The sequence below is a fragment of the Paramisgurnus dabryanus genome, chromosome 6, assembly GCF_030506205.2.
Source record: "Paramisgurnus dabryanus chromosome 6, PD_genome_1.1, whole genome shotgun sequence".
Taxonomy (NCBI): Eukaryota; Metazoa; Chordata; class Actinopteri; order Cypriniformes; family Cobitidae; genus Paramisgurnus; species Paramisgurnus dabryanus.
In genome coordinates, this window is record NC_133342.1 from 28,409,386 (window position 1) to 28,434,461 (window position 25,076).

At 38.2% G+C, this 25,076-nt stretch overlaps 1 protein-coding gene across 5 annotated transcripts in view; it reads right to left on the reverse strand.

Moving 5' to 3' along the window:
- Positions 1-25,076, reverse strand: part of ctnnd2b (catenin (cadherin-associated protein), delta 2b) — a 116,910-nt gene that overhangs the window by 72,675 nt on the left and 19,159 nt on the right. For 4 of the 5 annotated variants that reach the window (XM_065276463.1, XM_065276462.1, XM_065276461.1 and 1 more), the window contains exons 2-3: positions 18,872-19,005; positions 5,515-5,627 (exon numbers count right to left, since the gene is read on the reverse strand). In XM_065276463.1, the coding sequence (XP_065132535.1) occupies positions 5,515-5,627; positions 18,872-19,000 (242 nt within the window). In that variant the 5' untranslated portion in view covers positions 19,001-19,005. Of the gene's footprint in view, positions 1-5,514; positions 5,628-9,212; positions 9,350-18,871; positions 19,006-25,076 lie in introns of those variants that run through there. The other variant, XM_065276465.1, reaches the window with a different exon arrangement.

Here is a 25,076-nt window from a genome sequence, read left to right on the forward strand (position 1 = left end):
TGAGCCTGTGTGAGGATGTGGTGGGTCATTAGGCTGACAGCGAGAGCGATGTCACATGCAGGGAGCTCAGTGGTTAAGATCTGCTCTATGTTAGGCCGGCTTAGTTAAGCTAGATGGCAAGTGTGCCATTCTGTCACACGGCAGATGGAGTGTGCGTCGATGTCTTGTGCCGATGTCTCTGCTGCTACACACAGCCATGTAATGTTGTAAAACATGATTTCCTTTCTACGGCTGAGGACTTCAAGACCCAAAATAAGTGTTTTTCATTAGCATTTTTGCTAACACTTTACAATAAGGATTCATTTGTTTGGTCTTGTATCACACTGAAGGGGTTTATTTTGCAATAACAACCGGCTGCCTGTACATTATCCGGTTTATTACACGGCACGGCTATTTACCACATAAGTAAGGTAAGGAACATTTGAAATATAAAATTTGCTTATTTTTAACCTGTTTACTTTTAATTTTAAAGAAGATATATCATGAAAATCTGACTTTTTTCATGTTTAAGTGCTATAATTGGGTCCCCAGTCCTTGTGTCAACCTAGAAAATGTGAAAAAGATCAACCCAGTAACTTAGTTTTGGTAAACCATTCTCTGCAAGCATGTGAAAAAATATGTCATTGAAATTTGGATGCCCTTGTGATGTCAGAAAGGGATAACACCGCCCCTTAATCTGCACTATCCAACCACAGCAATGCCATTTAATGCAGAGGTCAGCTCGTTTGCATTTAAAAGGACAAAGCCAAAAACGGCAAATTTTTGCACATAACTACAAAGTGTGCTTTAATAAATTGTATATATGGTATTTTAAGTTAGAACCTCACATACGTATTCTGGGGACACCACAGATTTATTTGACATCTTAAAAAAGTCTTGTAAAATGTCACCTTTAAGATAAGACGTTTAAATGTCATGAACACACTATTGGGTTGATTCATTTGTAAATATAATGTCATAAAGTATATGTTATTAAAAGACATTTAAATTTTATATTGAATTCAAGATTCATTTTTGCAATAACAACCAGCTGGCTGTGCATTAAATGGCATAGTGGTGTTAATTTTAGTGGTGTCTTTTTAAAACTATCAACCCTGGTTGAAATCTAACAACCTAGAAAATGTGATAAAGATCAACCCAGTAACTTAGTTTTGGTTAACCATTCTCTGCAAGCATGTGAAAACTTAGGTAATTGAAATTGGTCTCCCCTTGTGATGTCAGAAAGGATAATACTACCTATTAATCTGCACTATCCAACCACAGCACTGCCATTTAGTGCAGAGATCAGCTCATTTGCATTTTAAAGGACACACCCAAAAACACATTTTTGCACACACCTACAAAGTGACAATTTTAACATTATAATAAATTATCTGTGGGGTATTTTAAGATAGAACTTCACATACTGTACGTACTCATGGGACACCAAATATTTATTTGAAAAACTTTGAAAAAGTCTTGTGAAATTTCCCTTTTAAGATTAGACAAGACGTTCAAATGTCATGAACACACTATTGGGTTGAATCATATGTAAATATAATGTTATAAAAAGACATATTTATATTTATTTATATTCATTTTGCAATAACAACCAGCTGGCTGTACATTAAATGGCATAGTGGTGTTAATTTTAGTGGTGTCTTCTTAAAACTATCAAACATGGTTGAAATCAGCTAATCTACATCTCACTTGTCTCACTTTTAATGCAGTTATTGCTACAAAGGCACCAGGAACTGAGATGTAGACAGTGTTCTTGAATCTCAGTCACCAGACTGAGGCTAATATCAAACGGTCCAGGCCTTCAACCTGTCTTGAACGGTTGAAGAGGCTTTCATCACCTCTTTAGTCCGGCAGATTGCCGGCTAAATCAATATACTCTGTATTCCCCTCACTGTATGGGTAACACTTAGGGTGAGTCAGCTAGAGAGGCAGACACCCTTAATATGCTTAATATCCTATAAAAATAGAGGATTGTCTGAGCACAGACACCCCACGTCCACACACAGATGGCTGAGGCCATACTTGTTTTTATCACTAGTGTGTCCTTATCCTCATCATACAGTAGGTTCAGCAAGTGAGGGGTATCTCCTGCTGTCAAGCTATCGAAACTTTATATAAATAAAAATAAATATCCTTATTTAGAGTAATATATCTATGATACAATAACCTTGCCAATCAGAAAATTAGTCAGAAATCTTATAATTACTTTATTCATTTACATAATTAGTACTGTATGTAAAAGTAAAATGAAATTAATCATTTCTTTGTACAGTAAGGCCTTGAATACAGACACTCAAGAGATATCTGTCTTTTGCAGTTTCAAACAACATTGGCATTCAATACCAGAGCTACATGCATTATGCAGTTTTACATTAATACATAATAGGAGACTCTTTAATTCAAAGCAACTTATAGTGCACTCAAGGCAAACCTTTTATCAGTATGTATGTTCCCTTATAAAAAAGCCATTGCTGGCACCACTTGAGGTACAGGAACGTATTTAGAGAAGCAAAAATCCCTTCTGCCACAAAGCAAATGCAAAAAATGCATGCATACCTTATGAACAGAACACTAATAATTGCAGTCTTCAGCATCCCATGCCAATTTACGTTAAGGACCGGAGCTACTGCCTGCAGTTATACTACAATGAGATTAGAGCGTTAGAACTGTCAGATACATTGTCTTCTCAACTTATTTACAGCACATGCCAAGAGAGTATTATCTGTCCTCCAGGCACACATTCTAGATGCAGTCTCGGAGCCACTGCAGTCCAAACACACAGGAGACTACTGGACTAATCTGGCAGGAAAACAGTCAAACAGCTTTGGCTTAATGCTCCCTCGCTGTGCTCGATAGACAGCGTTTAGCGAGACAACTCCACACTACAGGATTGGGCTCATCAGTGAACATCTAGTAGCAAGTCAATGGTCTCACTCAGAGCAGCAGATGTTTGGTGCTGTGCCGAGGTTTGGTCTAATTGACGTACTACTATAGAGACAATAAGACAACTTCACTTGGTATTTCTACAAGACATAGCCGTGAACAACACAGAGCCATTTTACATATTATATGAGCTAAACAGTTTTTGCTGAGTACCAAGCAGTTAGATTAAGAACTAGGCCAGTATTTTGTAAGTTTCAAAATGGAGAACCGTTTGAAAAGACGCACATTTCATTAAACAAATGGGTCACTGGCTGAAAATGCTTTCTTTGGCCCACAGTGTTTCTCCGGATACTGTGACTTTCAGTTTGCAACCTTATAAAAGAAATTGTAGCAGTATTGTTCTGCAACTGACACTGAACACCAGTAAAGTAACACTGTAATTGAAAGAATGTACTTGTTGAACAAAAGAAACAAACTATGAAAAACTGCCACGAAAACAATAACTGAGACAGCGAAGAGACAGCTAAAAATAGACCCAATATAGTCTGGCTATGAGTAATCCACTTTTTTACCCTAAATAACCTTGAATTTATAATAACTTGTAAGATGTATGATATTCCATCATAAAAGCAAAGTCAACAGGTGTTCAAGGTGTTTGCTTTAATTTCTTTTACATGTTCTAAGCGTATATGCATCGTCTATTCTTGGGCTATGGTTTGCCATCTATTAGACTTTCACTGACAGTCCAGATTTTGGCCAAAATTGCTTGCTGAGTAAAAAGTGCACAAAGTACAATAACTGTTAATTGTGTCCAATCAAGCTTGCAAAACCTTATTAAATACTTGCGTACAGCAGCTTGTTTAAATCTAAGCTGTATGTGTCTGAGAAGAGGTCTGACCTAGCCTGACTGTTTAAGATAAACCCAGCTAAAAAGACCAAAATCACAAGCATATGTTGTGCTGTGGCTAGTGGTGTACAACAAGGGCTGCTGTTGGGCCCGCTACGCTTTGTAGTCTGTCTTGTTTAAGTGATGCTGGTCGAGCAGACTCACTAGTTTATTTGTTCAACATCAAGAAAAGTATCAAACCAGCCTGAGAATATTAAAATAACAAAGGTTTTTATAGCAAAGCTTATTGCACCCCATAATATGAAGTCAGCTGGCAAGAAATGCAAAAACTTTCAAAAGTTTTGCAAGAGCAACGTCTGAAAGACAAGTTCAATACTATATACAACAAACATAACATAACATGGGCTCACTGACATCACCAGGAGGAAAAAAATACATTGTTTTGTCCTGAATTTAAAAAAAGCATAATCTACTGATATTATTGAATGTCTTTATGTCAGTTAACTGCTTTCTTCTAATGTGGGCAATAGGTGACCAAAGTGCTATAAGGCAGAAAACAGAAAAAGAAGGCTACAAGCCCATATGCCAATAGCTGTCTGTACTCCTATTTGTCTGAGCTTTTATGAAGTGAATATGCAGTACTAAAATGTGAATAATTTATAATTTGTTTTTATAAAGTGCTCAACACAATGGCCCCAGGACAGCAGGGCGCCAAACTGTCATAAAAATATATTGCTAAAATAAATATTTTACTAAGACCAATGAAAGCATGGCAAGTACAATACTAAACTATTTTCTTATTTTCATATTCATTTATTAGAGATGCTTATGAAAAAACATAATAAGAGGGCCAAGTCATCACAGACCCAATGGTCCCAGTGTAACAGTCCCTTCAAATCTGCCACTGATACAAATGCATAACTTAAAACCTTAATATCAGCATGTAAAACAGAATCTCATTGACAAAGCAACTTGCGTGGGAGTCTCATCGACTAAACAGATGAAGGACATTTGATTTATCGAGTTTTCAGGCTAGATGAAAAAGTACACAAATACGCTCCACATCATCAAAGACAGCACAACACACTGGGCTATTCAATTCAATTTAAACATTCACTTTATAGACCACTTAAAAATACTTACCAGACATTCCTAAAAGTCAAACTAACTACATATAAATCAATCCACAAAGTGTTTCATTATATAATCTTCACAGACTTGTAAATTTATCGTCTTTGTTGATTAGAAGCATAAAGTGTAGCTGACATCTTTACCCTTTGTTAACTAAAGATTTTAGCCTTGGAGAAAACTGAAACGGTGTAGACCTGAACCTCTTCTGGTTGGTTGTTGTTATCCTACTTTTTATGATGTGCTAATAAAGCAATTAACCTTTTAATAGTAGGAAAGAAAAAGCGGTGATATAGTAATGTAAGTTTCTCCATACTTTTAAAGACATTTACTGCCAGCAGAGGTGGATGGTGAAGAGTTAAAGATATAGTTTACCTTAAAATGTCATCATTTATTCACACTCATGGTGTATTTCTTTATTCACAAAGTTGATGGTACCCGCTGACTTCCATAGTATTGTCAATGGGTCATGGACTGTGTGGTTACCATCACTTAAATATATCTTCTTTTTAACAGAATAAAGAGATTCAGAACAACATGAGTAGGGTAAATTATGACATAATTTTCATTTTTGGGTTAACTATCCCTTTAATAGGTGATGGTAAGATGTTATAGTTGGCTTAAGTAACTGAGTGGTGTAAGTCCACTGGACCCACCTGATGCTGCTCATGCTTCCTGTCTCAGAACCCAGTTTGCATCTCTCCAGCTGGGTGGCAACAATCTGCCTCTCAGCCTCCAGCTCTCTTGTCAGTCGCTCGAACTGCAGCTCCTGCACAAATAAAGCAGTCAGAAGGTATATGTGAAGCCCTTGAGGAATTATGGGATTGATACAGCCTATAGCATGCATCACACATGCACTTACATGCTCCAGTGACTGTCAAACTGTCACGGAGTGTTTGTGTATGTGTGTGTGTGTGTGTGTGTGAGAGAGAGAGAGAGAGAGAGAGAGAGAGAGAGAGAGAGCAATGTGCATGTGGGATCACTAGGCTTCAGAAAGAAAATGAAAAAAGCACATTTTTTATTGAAAAAGATAATTTATGTTATTTTGTCTTTCAGGTGGACAGAAGCTAACAGAACTTGAACAAAATGCCATTTACTAAAAAGATGTATTTCTTTAAAAGTGAATCTACTTGGTGACCTACATGATTTTTAATTGACTGTAATTTTAATAGCAGTATTCCTGGTGTCTGAAATATGTTTTAAAGTGGTAGTTCAGCGAAAAATGAAAATTACCCCATTATTTACTCACCCTCAAGCCATCTGAGATTATGTCCATCATTTTTCAGACAAACACAATTTAAGTTATTTTAGTTAATGTCCTTGCCCATCCAAGCTTTATAATGGTTGAAAAAAGGGTCCATTACTGTCAAGCCCAAAGTAATCCACATGGCTCCAGGGGGTTAATAAAAGCCGTCTAAAGATAATCGATGCAATTTTGTAAGAAAAATATACATATTTAAAACTATAAACTATAATGAATATCTTCAGAGAGGGATCATTGTGGATTAAGGAAGCGTACGATGCGTAAGGTCGGGTAAGAAAAGAATCGTCATAACCATGCTTTGTGAGTCAAACGGGTCGGCATGTTTCATTTTCTTTCAAAGATCGGATGGGGACCCATAGATACCATAGATACCTTTGCCTTGGGCCCCCAATTGCTAAATCCTCAACTGTGGGTAACATACTTATGCCGCAATAGTTAGCTTGTCTGGAACCAAGCTGATTTAAACCACATCACTGTGTGACACTTGCATTACATGTGTATATATCCCAAGGGTTTTTTCCTCCTAGGACTAAAAAGTCTGTTTTTTTTCTCCTATGGGGTTTTTCAACCCGGGGAGGCAGCCTTCATTGGCTTAACTTAGCACCCTCTTCCTTACGTTACATTAGTAATAGGCTTGCTTATAATGTTGATAGTCGCAGCAAGTTTAGCTGCTTATGCTATCTGTTTTATGTTATGCTATCTGTTGATTTTCTGTGCTTTTCACTGCTTCTATTAATGTAAAGCTGCTTTGAAACAATTACCAATTGTGAAAACCGCTATATAAATAAAATTTAATTGAGTTGTTTTAGCTACAGATAGGGATACCGCAATATCCCCTTTTCTTATATCGAAAAGTGCAACAATTTTCTTTAAAATCCTTGGTTTACACTTCTTAATCATGACTGGCATCTCCTCTGTGTCTCCACGTTCTTTACCACGTCACTCCGCATCATACGCTATGTCCTGTGCCGAAACTATTGGAAGCTAGTTATTATAAGTTTTAAATATATATATTTATATATTTTTCTTACAAAATCGCATACATTACCCTCAAAAGTCCTTTATTAACCCTCTGGGGCCGTGTGAATTACTATTGTGACGGACCCTATTTTCTGAAGTTAAAGTGTGGAAGAGCAAGGACATTTTGTAAAATAACTCAAATTGTGTTCATCTGAAAGATGATGGACATGTGTGTCAGATGGCTTGAGGGTGAGTAAATGTAATTTGGTAATTTTCATTTATAGCTGAATAATCCCTGAATTATCTCTTTCCTCGCCATTGAGAACTTAACTTGTCAATTAAGAGAAAAAACGCTTCCCTGCTAATGACGAGTTTTTCCGGCAATCCGTTTTTATGCTATTATCCACCAGGTGGTGGGCTTACACAAATTATAAAACCTGAAAGTATTCCCTTAGCAAACAGTTCAAACTCGTGTAGGTTTTGAGGATCACTCTGAATCTGATTCTGATCAAAAGTCCTTCACAAAAATGCAACTATCTCAGCTTTTTGCTTACAATTTGGTATTTTGGAGGAAACCTGACTCAGTGGATAGCACTGTTGCCTCACAGCAAGAAGGTCCCTGGTTTGAGTCCTGGCTAGGTCAGGTGGCCTTTCTGTGTGGAGTTTGCATGTTCTCCCAGTGTCAGCGTGCGTAGTCCGGTTTCCTCCCACAGGCCAAGAAACATGCAAATTAGGCAAATTGGAGATGCCAAATTGTCCCTCCCCCAACCTGTGTATGGATCAACTTGTCTGAATAAAACTAGTGTATGGATTAACTGGTTCTAGCCATGAATATAGCCATAGATGCTGGAATGGCGTAAAGAAATAAATGAAGAATAAGAAAACATTTGATATATTGTATGTTTATATATTTAAGAAGAACATTTTCTGGAAGGCATTCAACTTTTGGGAAAATCATAAAAAATGCTGGCGCTGGCTGGCAACTTTTTTAAAAACACTGGTGGGGAAAGAGTTAAGAGCACCGCATATAAAAAGTTACAGTTAAAACTTAGTCAAGAGATTAGAGCTACTAAAATGGAAAAATCAACCCTACATTTTTATTTTATTTAGATTGTGCAGACATCACAGACAGTATTTTGAACTTTGATAGTCACTGGACCGTTTCAGTGCTACGCAACCTTCCTGCTCTGTACTTCATTAGATATGCGCCGCTTAACATTTAATGACAAACTTGTCGATGCTGAATCAGAAATAAAATCCCAGCGCTCCTCTTTAAAGTAATCACTGTGAAAATCCAGTCACACACACACTGCACTACGTGTCTATGCCCTGGGCTGCGACACTCAATGCAACGTCCCCATTTTCATTGTGAGATTGCTGAGATGAGTTCACTGAGCCACAAGGTCAAAACTGTCCCTGGAGGAGTTAAACCCAAGAGCGCTCCACAACGCATCACCTGCTATTTTGGGCAGAAACCCAGAAGGATACAAAAATGTCCATTCAGAGTGAGCAGCACTATAGAGCACGGCGACGGGCAGGCGGCGAAACTAAGAGGTGCTAACTGCGGCTTTCAAACACTTTTCAAAAATGATTACGCACAATATAGAGTCTCAATTTACGTTGTATAACAGAGGATTTTCAGTACATTGAGGAATCGGATATAACTGTAGGCAGCCACGCACTTAAAAATAAAAAAGCTAAACAATGCCACACAGAAAATACATTTTTGTCTGCATGCTTCCATAAAAAACCTCATACAAAGAACATAGTAGTGCAAAAAATGTTTTTTTAACGAGTTAGGACTACAAAGAAATGTAAAAAAATAAATGTTTATTTTACGAATCAAAGCATCGCTGTAAAATACTCTTTTTTTTTTCAAGTACAATACTAAAGATTCCCATGAAACCAAAGTGTGACCATGCTCATTCAAAAAAACTGCACTTGCCGTACACAAACAATCCCAACCTTAAACCTTAACAAAACTACTTTGATTTTCACCTCCAAACAGAGACCAACAACCTGATTCACTCAAAACGATCTATTCATCCAAAACAACAGTAGTACTTCCATCCTACCAACAATTAAACACCTGTTGCTTTGGAAAAAAATTAAAAACACGAGCCCTCTTACCGGCAGATGTACCATACTCCAGAATCTGCCTCTGCAGAGAACAAGCTGTGTTTTTCCTGGCCCATCAACATCCCACTACACTGCGTTCATCTCCGTTCATCGAGAGTAAAGTCATTAGAGAAACTACTAGACTGCTAGTGACTGCCTTCCAGCAGAAAACAAGTGGAGTGCAGTCAGGCACAAAGGTCGTCATGGCAACAGAGAATTTCGAACCCCTCTGGCATTATTTATGCAACATTGCATCACAAAAGGTCCCTCCCACCAGCCAGTCAGCCAAATACCACTGCCCCCCAGTCACTCTTCCGTCTCCTCCTAAACTCTTCCCCTTTCTGACGCCATCTGTGTCCCGCTCTGAAGAGGAGAAGGGGGGGAGCTCTTTGAATGGCACAGAAAGAGGTGTTTATTGCGGGTCCGGGCGGCAAAAAGCACCATTCCACTGGGCCATGCTAAGCACTGTGCTTTCTCTAGGGATCCTAACAGGCTGTTCTGCCTCAGTAGGCTGCAATGGACAGACTCCCTGAGCAGGGAGCATGAGCCTCCACTTCCCACTTGTCACAAAAGTCGGTTAAATGTAGCACTCCCTGCAGAAAGAGAAAATCTCTGGCTGTAGCTGAGGAAAAGAGACGCATCACCTTGAGCAAAAAAAAATATTTTTTCATAAAGAATGAGCTTAACCGTACGTATGTTATTAGTAGTCATCGATTTTACCTGTTAAATGCTTATTATGTGAAAATGGAGGATGAGAAACATATATTATCTTCTCGTTATCTTACATAACAACTACAAAGACCAGTTAGAAAATAAATAGCCAAGGGACGAAGAAATTGATTTAGTTGCTTTAAGAGCAGAATGTGATCTTCTGGCCTAAATGCGTAATTGCACCCTGTGGACAAAGACTGACATTTAAGTTTTTTCATAGTAAAATGCACTGGGGCTTCCTTTAAGGATTTAACCTAATTTCATTCAGCTTAATGAGTCTATACTGTAGCCACACATCCTCCTGACCACACCAGCAGAATATCACAGAAACCATGACATTGTGTTCAGACAGAACTGACGCAAATGAACCAGCCCTGTCAGTTTGGGTCTGTTAGGAATATTTTTGTGTGAAAGTGTGGCGAATTCTGGGAAAGGAAATTATTAAACATATCCTTTGTTGCAAAAATGAGGCCGTTTTAAATACCTCTGGATAAACTTCAATAAACTTAAACTGTCTTTATTGCTGGTAATGTGCTCATTTGAACATGGTGATGGTAAAAAGCCTCAACCTATGAATTTAGGAAAGCGACGCATAATTAAAAGGACAGCTTCGGTTGATTTAATATGTGACATTAATTATTCTGTGACCAAAGGAATTCTGAACTACTTAACTTCCGGCTAAAGCAATCCTATCTGCCCTATCAGACAGAGATATAATGAGCTGATATTTCCCTTAAAGTTAAACAGCAGAGTTGGAATTAAATGGGAAAAGAATATTTGACCTTCGCTTAGCCAACACTTATTAAGAAAGGTATCTATGGCAAGTATTCGTTTGGCATTTTCCCCATGCTTATAATTTAATGAATAGTTCACACAAAAATGAAAATGATCTCACCTTCATGACATCACCTTGATGATATATGAATGTCTTTCTTCACCGAACACAAAGTTAGTTTTACAAAAACATTACTTTATATATATATTTCAGTCCCAAAATGTTGAAGCTCCACAGAAAAAGCCTGTATATTAATAATCAAGAGTGTAGATTTAGTTTAAACATGAGGGTTGAGGTTTCAACTGTACATAAGAAGAGCTCAGACGTCACCTTCGTAAAAAATGAGATAATGATATTAACCGAACGCTCTCGGCAATGTATGAATATGGCAGCCACATGCATCACAGCTCCCCGTAATGTGCGGTTCAGTTCATTTTAACATTTTGAAATCATTTGATGAATTTCATCATGTTTTTAGGCTTCTTTAAAAGTGTTTACTGTGTCTTACCAAAAGAAGCAGATAGAAGTGGAGGTTTTTGCCAAAAAATAGCTTGCATTCATGTAGGGGGTTTTGCAGAAAAGATGGTTAAATTAGTTAAAGGTACAGCAGAAGATTTTCGTTTTCCGGGTGGATCACCACTGTTATTGGTCATCCCAGATGTCAATCATTCTGATTATATGTTCACGTATAACCGTCGTATGTGTTCGTCTCTACGTTCGCTTTCTGCACATGCGCACTTTCACGTGTATGTGTGTTGTGCTACGGTTTCAACCATTCATTGAAGGTCGCGTTCTCACTGTGTTTTTATCAAAATGTCTGAGGGTCGCAAGATAAAAAGTGTCTACGAATTGTATGACAAGAAGAGAAAGGACTATAAATAAAGAAACAAGACCAGAATGTTTATGGGAGACTATTTCACACGCTGGCGTGAGCTAAAGGGACCGGTTGGGCTTCCCACGCGAAGTTTCTACTGGAAAGGTACATTTTGTCATGCTATTTGGAGAAATCCATTTAAAATCACTGCTAGTAAAAGTTGATGTAAGCTATGATTAGCGATGCTAGCCCTGGCACAAGTCACGAACCGCACAGACAGGGTAAACATGCCGATAGAAACTTGTAAACAGAGCAAGAGAAGAATTGAGCTCCTGCATGCGCTCTCTCTGTCTCGTGCACGCGTTTAACCCTCTGGGGTCCAACCATTTTGGGACACTCTCAGAGGTTCTGACATGCTCTTACATTTGGTCTTTTTTCAGTTGCTTTAAAACATAATAATGGCAAGTGTCTCATACCACTGTGTTCAGCACAAACTGGGCTAAAATATTATATGAGCTACATGTATGTACATGTTTGTATTTTTGAGAGAAAAAGGTTTATGCGTGGTTTTTAAAAAAGTAAAATTTTTAAGTCACTGATATAAGTTCACAAAACCCATACTAAACATGGTTTAACAAGACTTTCCTAAACATAATCTAGTAGTCTAGAGTTTTTTCTTTAAAATGATGTGAAAATCATCCTGCCTACTCATTCACATAAACCAATATATTATTTTAGAAATTGTAAGACACTTTTTGTTTAGAGTGGCCGTATGCGAGAAGGATTGATTGACAGCTAGCAAACAAAGGCTCGCATAATGAGCTGCATAATAATGAGGCAGGAGGGAACTACAGTAAAGAATGTGAGGACAAATGGACATGTTTGTTTGAGGTTTATTAAGAAGTTAACAATATAATCAAAATAGAAATGAAGGTCAGTAGGACATTTTCAATTTATTTGGAAACAAACCCTATTAAAACACTGAACTTGTATAAGAAACTGATAAACAACAGAGCTGTAAACTTCATGTGGCTCATGTTACCATATAACTTTATGTCCAATGAGTGTGAATATGTTTTTCCACTTCATAGTTTTGTACTGATGAGAGGGATGCAGACCTCTAAGAGAGTTATGAACAGCTGTCATCACAAATTGTCCACAGAAATACCCTTACATACATAACTGATGGGTAAATGATAGCACTACATTCAGATAAACTATTATAAACTAAATTAGTATCTCAAATAAACATCTGCAATGATTAGTTATATAAAAAGCTGTTTTCAGATGACTGTTTTCAGATGCCCATCCCCTTATCGTCTAGCTTCTGTTTTAAACGCGTTTCTGTAAGCGAGTATGAACTTCAAAAACACATCGCAAATGGATGTGCGCGAGCTCGCGTCTCCGTGTAAACAACGCGGAGCTCATAATAAAACAGTGTCGCGTGTAAAGCGCAATGTATGGAATGCGTTGCATGTAAACAATATCATATTACAGCAGATCCCCCAGTGCAGTATTACTCAAAGTTGCCATGAAGGATACGAAAGTGAATAACTGCGTCTAACACTGTACACAGCATGTAACAATGAAATCCGCCATTACGTGATCACGCGCGTAACTTACTCGTTTGTAAACAAGCATGTAAACTTGGAATCATATTACAGCACACACTTAAAAGATACAGCAGTGCAGCTGCATTACTCAAAGTTGCCATGAAGGATACGAAAGTGAATAACTCTGTCTAACACTGTAACTTACAGCATGTATCAATGAAATCCGCCATTACGTGAAATCACGCGCCCTCGTTTGTAAACAATGCGAACGTTTTTAAATCCGAAGCGTGCAGTCTGCTAATGTTGCTTATGTAGGCTGAACTGCACAAGCCATAACATATTACATGATAGCAAATATAAATGAAGACAAATGACTTACAGTTTCTTCAGGAATAAGTTATATCCTTCTCCAATGCGTCTTCCATCGTTCCTCTTCTTAGGTAACGTTAAAGATAAACGCTTCTCTTCCTCAATGTCCAAACATAAATGAAGATATTCCTCACGTGTGTGTATAAAGTTTATAATCCAAACATGCGGTAAAGTCTTTAAATCTGATAAAACTTCACGCTTTGTTTATTATTGTTGGAACTGCTGTCTCTTCATTACCATGTCAACAGCCTGAGGGCGTGGCCGCATTAGAGATAATGAGCTCAGCCAGGAAAAACTGTACTCTCTTTACTTCAATGCAGATTATATAAACAGGAAATATTTGTTTTTGATTATAATTAGCTTGTTTAAAAGTAGACATTTCAGGCTTTCTTTGGATATGTGTATTATGTTTGTGTGACGAGTATTCGCGGAGTTTCAACTGATTTTTGTCACGTGTTTTAAGAGACAGCTGGCGGAGACAGAAATGTCTGAATGCGCACCCTGTTTATTTTCTTTATTTGACAAAAACACAAAGATCTCTTGTTATTGTGAATGTGAACTTATTAAAGAGGACCCTTCAGAGTTTCAAATGATGTCAAACACGTAAGTGTTTGATTATTAATGATGGAGTATTTTAAGTTGATTCTGCTATGATAAGGAGAAAACACGTCAAAACGCGTCCCCGCGTTTTTGGACCCCTGGGGGTTAACAGGCGTTCCCTCTTGGGAGCATTTTTTTAAAAATATCGAGGGGCGGTTCTTTTAAATAATTCTGGAAAATCTTCCGCTATACCTTTAAATACATTAGTTAAATGAAATGACTAAAGTGACATTTGTGAAAATAAGGCATTTTAATTACTGACTAATAACCTTTTAATTGCCATTTAAATTGAAATTACTGAACCTAATCATAAGAGCCTGATAACAAATGTGCATTATATGTTTTCATTAATCACTGCATAAATATTGGGCTAGTTTTTATTATTGTGGGGGGTTGCCTTCTCACATAAAGTACTCCCAATTAACACTATGCCCAGTGGCGGCCGGTGATTTCTTTTTCGAGGGTGCACGATGCAAAGCTCGTCACAACATGTATTTAGCCCGTCATGTCAAAATGTGTTCGGTGCGTTATATGCAATTTTTTATATGCTTGAGGAGAATGATTTACCAAAAATAAGTTAAGACCTTTTTTTTACATTTTCTAGGTTGATAGAAGCACTGCGAACCCAATGATAGCTGCTAAGCACTTAAACATGGAGAAAGTCAGATTTTCTCATGTGTAATCAGAGTTTAGTATACAGTAGAGTTAGTGTCCTGCGAGTATTTTGTGAACGTGAGCGTCTTTTTATCATAAACCCTTTTGACGCGGGTGCAGCAGGCATGTATTTTGACATCAAGCATGATGGTTCATATGACGCAACTAATATATATTTTGACATGACGAGCAACACACATGACACTCCGAACACATAATTTGTACTCACGCCCCTCGGAAGAGAAGTCACTGGCTGCCACTGACTACTTACCTGTTTGTCATAAATGGTGTTAATAAAGTAATTAAGGTTAGTAATTAAATTTGAAGTCCAGAAAGAATTTTGTTAAACAAAAGGCATTTCAGTTTTTAAATACAAAAGCAAAATAAAGTTCCTTTAAAAACACTAGTGTAGCCACAATGTAGTGAAATAAGAGACTTGAGTGTAACCTTCATGTTTTTCGGGGTGAAGCGTCTTCAAATGCTATAATAAGTTACTCAATTTAAAGTTATTAAGACTTGTGCAACCCATCGAAAATGCAGCATGGCATATGAGACATGTCGACGTTTTATTAGTCTGAAATACTAACAAACAGCGGACATACGGCTGCGCGCTTTCATTTCTTCGGCGCTTTAAGTAAACAGTGCACTGTAAAAATACTTTGCTGCCTTAAAATTTTTTGTTGTATCAACTCAGATTTACAAGTCATTTCAACTTACTATTATTTATCTTGACTAGAGATGAGTTGTTATAACTACAGGTGAGTTGTTATAACTTAGAAATGTAAGTTGACTTTTCTCAACTATATTTTACAAGTTGTGACAATAATTTCTGTTGACAAGACTTGTAAATATGAGTTGATTTAACAAAAAATTTTAAGGCAGCAAAGTTTTTTTTACAGTGTGGTTGCGTCACGCGTGTGGTAACTTCCTGGTGTTTGCATTCAGAGCAGCGAAGAAGAGATGAGTTTCGCTTTGCAGTGTTAGCTTTAGCATTAGCTGTAACGGGCAATACTAGGTTTATTAAGATAAAATGGTATCGGATCGATACATGTGTTCAAGTACTCATCGATTCTGATGCCAGAATTTTTTGTGGTATCGGCCCCATTTCCTATTCTGGTATCGGAATCGGAAAAACCCTATTAGTAAACTATAAGAGAATTTTCATTCCATTACATTCATATAACAATGCAGATGATCTACTCAATGGCTTTCTTAACAATAGCTAGTTTGCAATGTAATGTGTTTATGAAGAAGCACTAACACACATTTCTTTAACACCCAAAAAGTTATTTAGAAAAAAATAAGCTGAGCTGTACAGATTTTAAGAGCAAATATAACAAAGAAGATCCACATTGTCTGTTTAAGGACTCTAGATGCCAAAACTGATTCAAGGATAAATTATACATATTTTAATATACAGTCGCGTGCTGCTGATGTAGCATATCTCTAGGGTTAAACATACAGGGCTCTATTTTAACGATCTGAAACGCAAGTGCGAAGCGCAACGCGCAAGTGAGTTTGTGGGCGGATCTTGGGCGCTGTTGCTATTTTCCCGGCGTGAGAAATAACTCTTGCGCCGGGCGCAAATCAATAAGAGGTTGGTCTGAAGTAGGTTCATTATTCATAGGTGTGGTTTGGGCGTAACGTCAAATAAACCAATCAGAACGCTAGCCAACATTCCCTTTAAACGCAAGGGCGCAAGTTCCATGGCGGGTTGCTATTATTAAGACGGATTTACCAGGCGCACGCCAGGAGCGGTTTACAGCCGAGGAGACCCACGTTCTTGTACGGGGGAATCCCACGCTTGCCAGCATAAATCGGGCACGGCGTGTAACGGGAGGTGGATCTGCCTCAGGACTTGATGCCAGCAGAGGACATCGCTGCGTCCACCCTCACCGCTGAAAGGGTTTGGGGGCTTTGAAATCGGACCCAAGAAACGCAAGCAAGGTCCAACCCCAAAGTACTCTTACAAATCAAGTTCATATACATTAAGGTTTCTTATGAAAACATTTTAACTATTATTTACATAAAATAAACGTAATACAGCCACACAACAAAGTTATGAAAATATTTTAATCGTTATTTGCATGAGAATAAATAAAAAATATCACCACAATGCTCACCACTATGATTCCCCTTATCTCGTGTATTAATATTTTTAAGTGTAACAATTTATGATTTGCAAAAATAACTGTTGCATCTGTGTAGATTAGATAAGCAAAGTGTATGCGCGTTGTGCACGCTATACATTATGGTCAAGCATCCGCCCTTAAAATAGCATAATGAACCACGCGCAACGCGCCACTGACTTTAGACTAGTTTTTTTTGGTTAGTAGCGCAATTGTTTTTTGAAACTGCAAAATAGCATAAGAGATGGTTTGCGCCGCAACACGCCTCCTTTTTGCGCTGAACCGCCCAGGGAGCGCAAGTTCATTCCCTAGTTTGCTGACGTGCATCTGTGGAGGGAAAACCCCGCTGTGCGCCGGCGCAAAATACGAATGATACATGCGTCACTGACAAAGTCAATTGCGCTGGGTGCAAGATAGGGCCCACAGTGTGAATGTTGTATATTGCTATATTCAGTGTGTAATGTGTTGTCCCTTGCTGACTGACTCCCATGTGATTCTATTTAGCACAAGTGATGCAAAAAAAATTTAAAGAGAAAGAGTCACTAGAGACTGTGGCTCATGCAACCTTGAAAACTGCACACAAAGCACATACAAGAGACCCGGACATTCAGCCAGACTTTGAAGCATTGTTTTAATAGCAGAGGTGAGAGAGGCTTTCAGTGCTGTATGTTAGAGATCTGCCTTTGTCATCATAATCTGTGCAGGTTTAAGTCTTTGATACACACAGGTCCATTTATTCTATACATTTTTTGCCTTGTGACCCCTGTAATAAACTAGTAGTAAATGCCTCAAAAATGGAAGATCGCCATCTAGTGGAGGACACAGAAAGACTAGTGATTTGTCATAATAAATGCAAATAAGCAATGAGATGCACTTTTGTGTCTACTGTATACATTTTGACCACCATTTAGAGTGATTTTTGTGCCCTATTTAACCCAAAGTCACAGTGAGTTAAGAATACTATTGCACAAGGTACCAAAGTCCAAAATTTTTATATATACCAGTTTTAAATAACAAAATATGACCCATATATCCATCCTGAGGTCTTTAACTGCTTCCAGGGAAAAACACTGCACAGAAAGTCTGTGCTGTCCACCAAAAACCCTCCAGTGAAATGCATCGACAAAGATGGCAGACAGTTTTTCTCGCTCTGATAGTAGAGCTATTAGACAAACTCACAGAAGCCCATAGCAGTGGCCTAGTTTAACACACCCATGTTGATTTCCAACCCTGAAAGCATGTCACTTTTTTCTGTCCCGTGGTTAAAGCGAGGGGTGCACGCTGAACATAAGCAGGAAGTGAGGGCCTTGTCACGATCCATTTCTATTTACACATGGCTTGCACTGACTAAAAAAAAACTGCTTCCAGCCATATCCATAAGATCCATATATATGCACAAAGTATAAGTGAAAACACATTATCACATGTCAAATTTTGACACATGAAATAATTATGTTTTTACGAACTACATTTTTACGGCAGCAGGTCATGAGAAATTACGTTCATCCGTCATCATTGCTTTCAGACCAGTCCAGTTAATCACAGAGTTCCACTATGATTTTGGAAACTGTCGAACAGGTGACCAGTCGTATAGCAGATCCCCTCTGGCGAGGTGACCAGGTAGCATGGATACACGATTGCAACAGGGCGTGTGAAATATTGCACCCTTCTTACACCACACAGACCCAAAACTAACATCCAATCCTCTCCCTCATCCACAAAACCACAACACTGAGGCTCACCATCCGAATCCATTCAGCGCCATTTGTATCTGTGAACTGAGGCGCTAAATGGACCCGGCAACACGAAGATAACGCAAATGACGGCTGCAAGATCCATGCATGCCATCTGAAGACTTATATGACTCGCTGTAATGACTATTTACAGTACGTAAAGATTTAAAGAGTTTATAATTAAAGTCATGTTGCATGTCATGCCTTATAAGGTTAAGTCAGGAGTGTGAGATGAAACATAACCTCCTACTGTATTAAAACAGTATTTTTTTAATTTGTTTGAAAAGCTACAATATATAGAAAAGCTTGAATGTTCTGGATTGATGTACCCACCTGTTCTTTTACAGAGGCCAGGATGGCAGAGGTTGTCTCTGTTTCGGACCCATCTCCATTGGAGGCGTTCAGTACCGGGCTCAACATGCTGATGTTTTCTGTGTCAGAAGGCCGGTCTGGTACTGGCATTACTTCTGTGGAACCAAAACAACAAATTATTTGTGAGACGACATCCACTTTGGAGAAATCATTTCAAACAGATCCATTGCAAAGACAGACTGTCGGTTAAAATGATTTAAAAATTACGGTTCACCACTTTTCAGCTGTCATAACACCAGTTGAAGCGCTCTATGCACATTGTGATTGTTTGTCACGACGTAATGCTTGTTAGACTCTACAATACTTAATTAACTGTCTCTCTTGTTACTTTCTGTCTTTGACCTAGTTTGTTTGCCATCTCTTGAGGTTTGTGACTCCCAGATGAGACTTTCTTCAGCATCATGCTTTGATTTGTAAACATCAGCTTCAGAAAAGACCTTGAGTCTTAAGTAACAAAGTACAATGCTCTGGCCCTCTCAGATCCCCCAGAGCTCCCTCCCTCCGATGCTTACTCTATCCAAAATCGACCGTCCAAATTTAAAGCTTCCCAGCAGAACAGCCTGCACACGGCAGGAGCGGAGATAAAATGGCCGCCCGCTCGCGTTCAACACGAGCTCTGAGTGCACCTATAACCGCAGTCAACACAGCATGCAGAGCAGTTTCAGCACAACCGCAACAGTTACCAGGCACAACTGCGATCACATCTGTTCTAGGTGGTATGGAGAACAAACATAAAATTCCCAACTGTACAATCTGTGAATATAAATGCTAGTCACCGGTGCAGTACGGAGTGAATCAACTTTGGATAATTGTGACCTGCATGCAAAAGAAAATGTTAATTTGTAGGCAAGCTGAAGTGAGATCATGAAGAGTGGACAGGAACATGTCTGATTAACTAATGCCCGTCCCAGCTGCAGGTGCATGTCAGCTAAGATGAATTACGCTTTATCTGACAATAATCTTAGTCATCCATCTGCCTGTGATTGATGCTGTCCTATAAATACTGTATGTGAAATGGCTTAAATGTGCTTTATATGAAAAGCTCAGATACAGACCCTTTAAGTGCGTCTGACATGTTTTCTTGTAAATAAGCTTTTTTTTATCAGACTCTTATGTTTAGCTTTAGTAATTTCACTTTAAAGGCAATGAAAAGGTTATCGGTCAGTAATTGAAATGCCTTTTCTTCACAAATGTCACTTGACAAATTTCATTTAAATGGCTAAAAAATGTGGTCTATATCTTAATGTATATTCGGTAAACTTCTTTAAACCAGCTAAAAAACTCTTGCACCTTGACTCATCCATGTTCATCCAATCCCTCATCTGTGCACGTAAAGGATTTGCTGAAAAATCGACGTGCCGTTTAATGCTTTCTGCCAACCTAAGGCCAGGATTAAGCGAATTTGAAGCGGATGTATTTGATGAACTTTAATATGTGCCGAGAGCAGTTGGTCAATGTCATTATAATCTCATGTTTGATGGTTGTGGCGTTTAGAGGATTTGAGCTATTCATATGTGTCAAAAGTTGTACAGGTCCCGTTCTTGCTGTGTTTTTGATGCTTTAATTGTGTTTACTTTAATTGTGTGTAATTGCGCAATATAACATGTGTTCATGTTTACGTGTAAACAAATATAAAAACATGGTATTTTTCACACAAATTACTTATCTGTATATCGCTGTTTTAACTGTCCTAAAAATGGGCTGATGTCTTCCTTGTTCTAAAAAGTCCCTCCTTCAGAAATACGTAATGAATTCTGTTTGTGTAGTTTGTTTAGTGTGTTGTGATTCGACAGCAGCTTAGCTTAGCAGAGCCGTTTGAGCTTAGCTGGTGACTGACATATTCCTGTGGGCGGAGTTTAGTCAAAAACTTTTCTATTGACGTCTTTCAACCGGGAAGTAGAGGGCTGCAGTCCAAACCAGCAGTTCGCTGTATGCTTTGAAAAGGGATTTCTATTAAAGAAAATATATTGCCTGGCAGTGAACTTTGAGCTTTATTATTTTGCAGGTATTATTTATGCTCTAACAGCAACATTACACACTAACTAAAGTTTGAAAAATAGGATCAGGAAGAACGTGACCTGTAAAGGATTACTCCATTACTCCACTACTCCACTCCAAATTTACTCACCCCCATGTCATCCAAGTTGTTTATGACTTTATTTGTTAAGTTGAGAAGAAATTAATTATTTTTTTGAGGAAAACATTCCAGGATTTTAGACTTTATTAGGGGCTAATCACACCAACCACGCTTTAAACGCTTCGAAACACAAGGCGCGACGCACTGCCTTTTTTTAAAAAGAGCAGTGCGACGCGACTTTTTTTATTGCTAAGCAACTACCGAGTCAGCTGTCTTGTCAATCAAATATTGAAGCGTGAGCGCTCTTTTGCTGTTAACTGTCATATTAGCAGAAACATTAAAAAGAGGGCGCTTGCTCTGACCTTGTTTGAGGATGAGAGGTGCACAAACACGCAGTTAGGGCTGTCAAATTTTAATTCGAATTTCGAATATTCGCCGAATGTAAAAAAAATATGCATATTCGAACGTAAAACTTTGCATTCGAATTTTCCCTGTGTCAGGAAGCTCACGCAACGTGATAATGCATAACTGACGCGGATTGTTATACAGAGCGGCTCAGCCAACTATGCGGAGCAAGCCAGCGTTATTCATTTGAAAAATAGCAAGAAAAGACAGTGGGGATTACGAGTCGGACAGAATACATATTAAAAGGGCTGTGTGATGCTGCTTTGGTTTTTGGAGCATCAACTGGAATTCAACTGCAAAGTGAAACTAACTGAGATGAGTTATTGTCGTCTGCTTCTAAATGCAGTTTTAAAGTTTAAAATAACTGATCAACACGAAAGTGCCATAATACAGCTGCTTGTTTAGCAACATTAAAACCATATGTGCATCTACAGAGTCCACACCGCATATGAGAGAATAACGCCGCAGTGGCTTTATTTTAACTGACTGGAAACTTGACTTTCACCTGGACATTTGATATGCAAGTTTGTCATCAACATTATCTGCGTGAAATATAAACATGATGATCATCTGCCAACTCGACTGTTTCAGCACGTCCTCTATTAATTACGGAGAGTCTGCTTTATTAACGGCTTCACTCTGCGCGTAAGTTAAACATTTCTGTTCTGTACTTTATTACTCGCATATATTTCTACATATTTTCAACCAAGGAACACACAAAATATAATATTAGTTGTTGTGAATAGCGTTTAAGCTTGACAAAATTTAAATGACTAATGATCTTTCCCACTTATTTTGGCTTAAATAAAGATTAATTCGTTTTCATACTTTATTAGAAACACGTTAATTTATCTACTTATATAAAATGCCCTATATTAATATGCATTGTCTATGTATGGCATTCGTTTTGTACATTTACAGGTGCACAACTATACTGGTTAATTTTTATTTCATTAGTAGTGTTTATAACATTCGTTTTAACAAAAAATATGCTGTGCATGATTATATTATTGGGGCTTTGTGCTGCGCCCTCTTGTGGGCTTTTAGGAGTATTTTCTCCAAGATAAAGTAGGTCTTTATAATTCGAATATAATTCGAATTTTATTATTTTTCAAGGACGAATTTCGAATGTACTTGTTCAGCCATTTTGAAAGCCCTACACGCAGTAGAGAGTGAGCGAGTGGAGTCCGGTTCTTCAAAGCAACTGTAAACTTCCCTCACCACAACGTAAGGCCCGCCTCTCCCCTCATTCGATTGGACAATGGAAAGACGCGAATGACGTCGGGCGCTTCTCCGCTCTCAGCGTTCCTTCAAAGGCGCGTGCTGCGGCCGGCGGCAAAAACCGCAAGGCGCTCAGCGCGCATAAACAGCGCGCAAACGCTCCCTTCCCATAGAATATCATTCAAAAAAGGCGCCTGCAACTGCCATAAACGCTTTTGGTGTGACTGGGCCCTTAGACAACAGTTCACAGTTTCAATGCAGTTTAAAATTGCAGTTTCAACACAGCTTCAAGATTGGACACTGCTATTACTATGAATAGGGGGAAAACAACCCTTAATATGGCTGCTCTGGTGACGGATGTCCAGCCTTCCAGTTAAAAGAACCAATCAACAATTCGAAAAACTGACAAGTGTCTGGGGGAGGGGCCCTGTACAGGCCCTTGTAAAGAGCTTGACAACCTGTATGAATGCATAGTAGCAACCTGGAAAGATGTTTTTAGCACAGTTTAAGCTTCTTAAACAAAAGTTTAAGGGTTTAATTGTTGTTCATAAATATTTTTTTAATTGTGATTTAGTAAAGAGAGTGGCTAACCGCACACTGATCCACTTGTGACAATAAGTCTACTAGGGATGGCGAAAACGAAAAATTTTCTTGACCGGCCACCGAGCCTCATTGGCCGGTTGAAACCGGTTAACTGATAGGCCTATTAGTTTAAAATATGCTATGCTATTTAAAATAAACAGCCATTTCGAGCCGCGCCTGCAATTTCGCAACTCGCATCTCTCTGCGCTCTGCCTCCGGCTCACACACACACAGACCTCACAATACTTTTTAAATCCCCTACAGCGCGAAACATGAGTCCCGCAAACGGCGCCGTGCTTAGTTTCGAAATAGTTTAGGTACTAGGTGATCGCGTTGAACTTGAAAATAAAGGCGTTTGTGAAGCTCATTTGAAAATTGCCGCGGCTCATTTAATAAAATGACAGCTCAGAGACTGCGCTTTAGTTTGGGGTAGTAATATTAAAGACATAGGATGATCATCATCACCTTTTCTGTTACCACTGAAATATAGATGTAATGTATTTCCAAATCTAAACCCATCTTATGCGGAATGTTGCCTAATAGACTACAACACGATAAAACCAATGGATTAAACGGGCACCTTCAGAATGTGTAAAAGCACCGGCCAAAGCAGGTCTCGCACTGTTTTTGTTCTAGAACAAATGCAGCAAAGATATTTAATGCTTGTATGAGGCATATAGGCCTACGCTGAGTTTTATTTATTTATGATGAGGTGCGTTCTAATTAACAATGCAATGCAAGTGAACGCGCAGTGCCGGCGCCTTCATGCACGGACCGGTAATTATATACTCTGCTATATTTGCTTTTTATTTAATAAATACATGCATTTGGTTGATTAAACATTTATTAAAATTAAGATACAATTTATACAAAACGAAATTCACTTCAAAGAAATGCTTTCTACAAAGCAAAACTTAATAAAGTGGTAAAAATCATGGCTGAGGATTTACAGAAACAAAACTTACTCTGCACTTTACTGTTAGCCTAATAGACATAAATGTTAATAATTTGGAACACAACCAGGAGAGACTTTAATTTTAATTATTGTATTACTGTATTTTATTTACTATTCGAATAAAGGAATTTATCAAAAAATAGCCTGTAGCTTTTACTTTTCGCAAACCTTGTGAACATGCGAAACCAAAAGCAGTGACCTCGCGCCAAATGTTTTTTTATTGGTTTATAAAGTACAAACAGACCAGTTATGAAAAACTGAGTGTGAGGGATTTGTTCACTTCACACAAAAAGATCTTGGAAAGAAAGAGATGACTAACTGTAGTAGGGTTTAGTCCACTGTCTATAATAGCCTAATTTACAGATCCCTTTTTTTAACCGACAACCGACAACTTTGACCGGTTAACGTTGATACGGTCAACCATCGGTCAAACGGTCATCGGTTAACATCCCTAAAGTCTACAAAAAGTTTTGTAGACTTATAGACCAATTTCATGTTTGCAAACAGAGATGACGTTTTTTGTGGGCGGAGCCAAACTGGTTGCAGAAAGTGACTGCTCCGCAGTAGGGTTGTGAAGTGTTTTAGCATTAAACCGTGATTTTTATGGATCCGGTGTTCTGTCGAAGTCTGATTCCCCTATGTTTCCCTTTAGTGCAATGTTTCTTATAGCGTTTTAATCACGTTACGTTTATTTTTTAGATAGATAAAAAGTTTAAATGGCTTGGCTACTGATATGCATGTATGTAATGTATATGTATTGTTCTTTTTTGCTAAATCAATTATTTTTACAGTCTGAATCGCTAAAAGTACATGTAAAAGCAATACTATCATGTATTATATATAATAGCGTTTATTAAATATTTCATAATTTTCCTGTTTTCTATTATTTCTTCCTTAATAAATTATAATTGTAACGTGATAAAAAC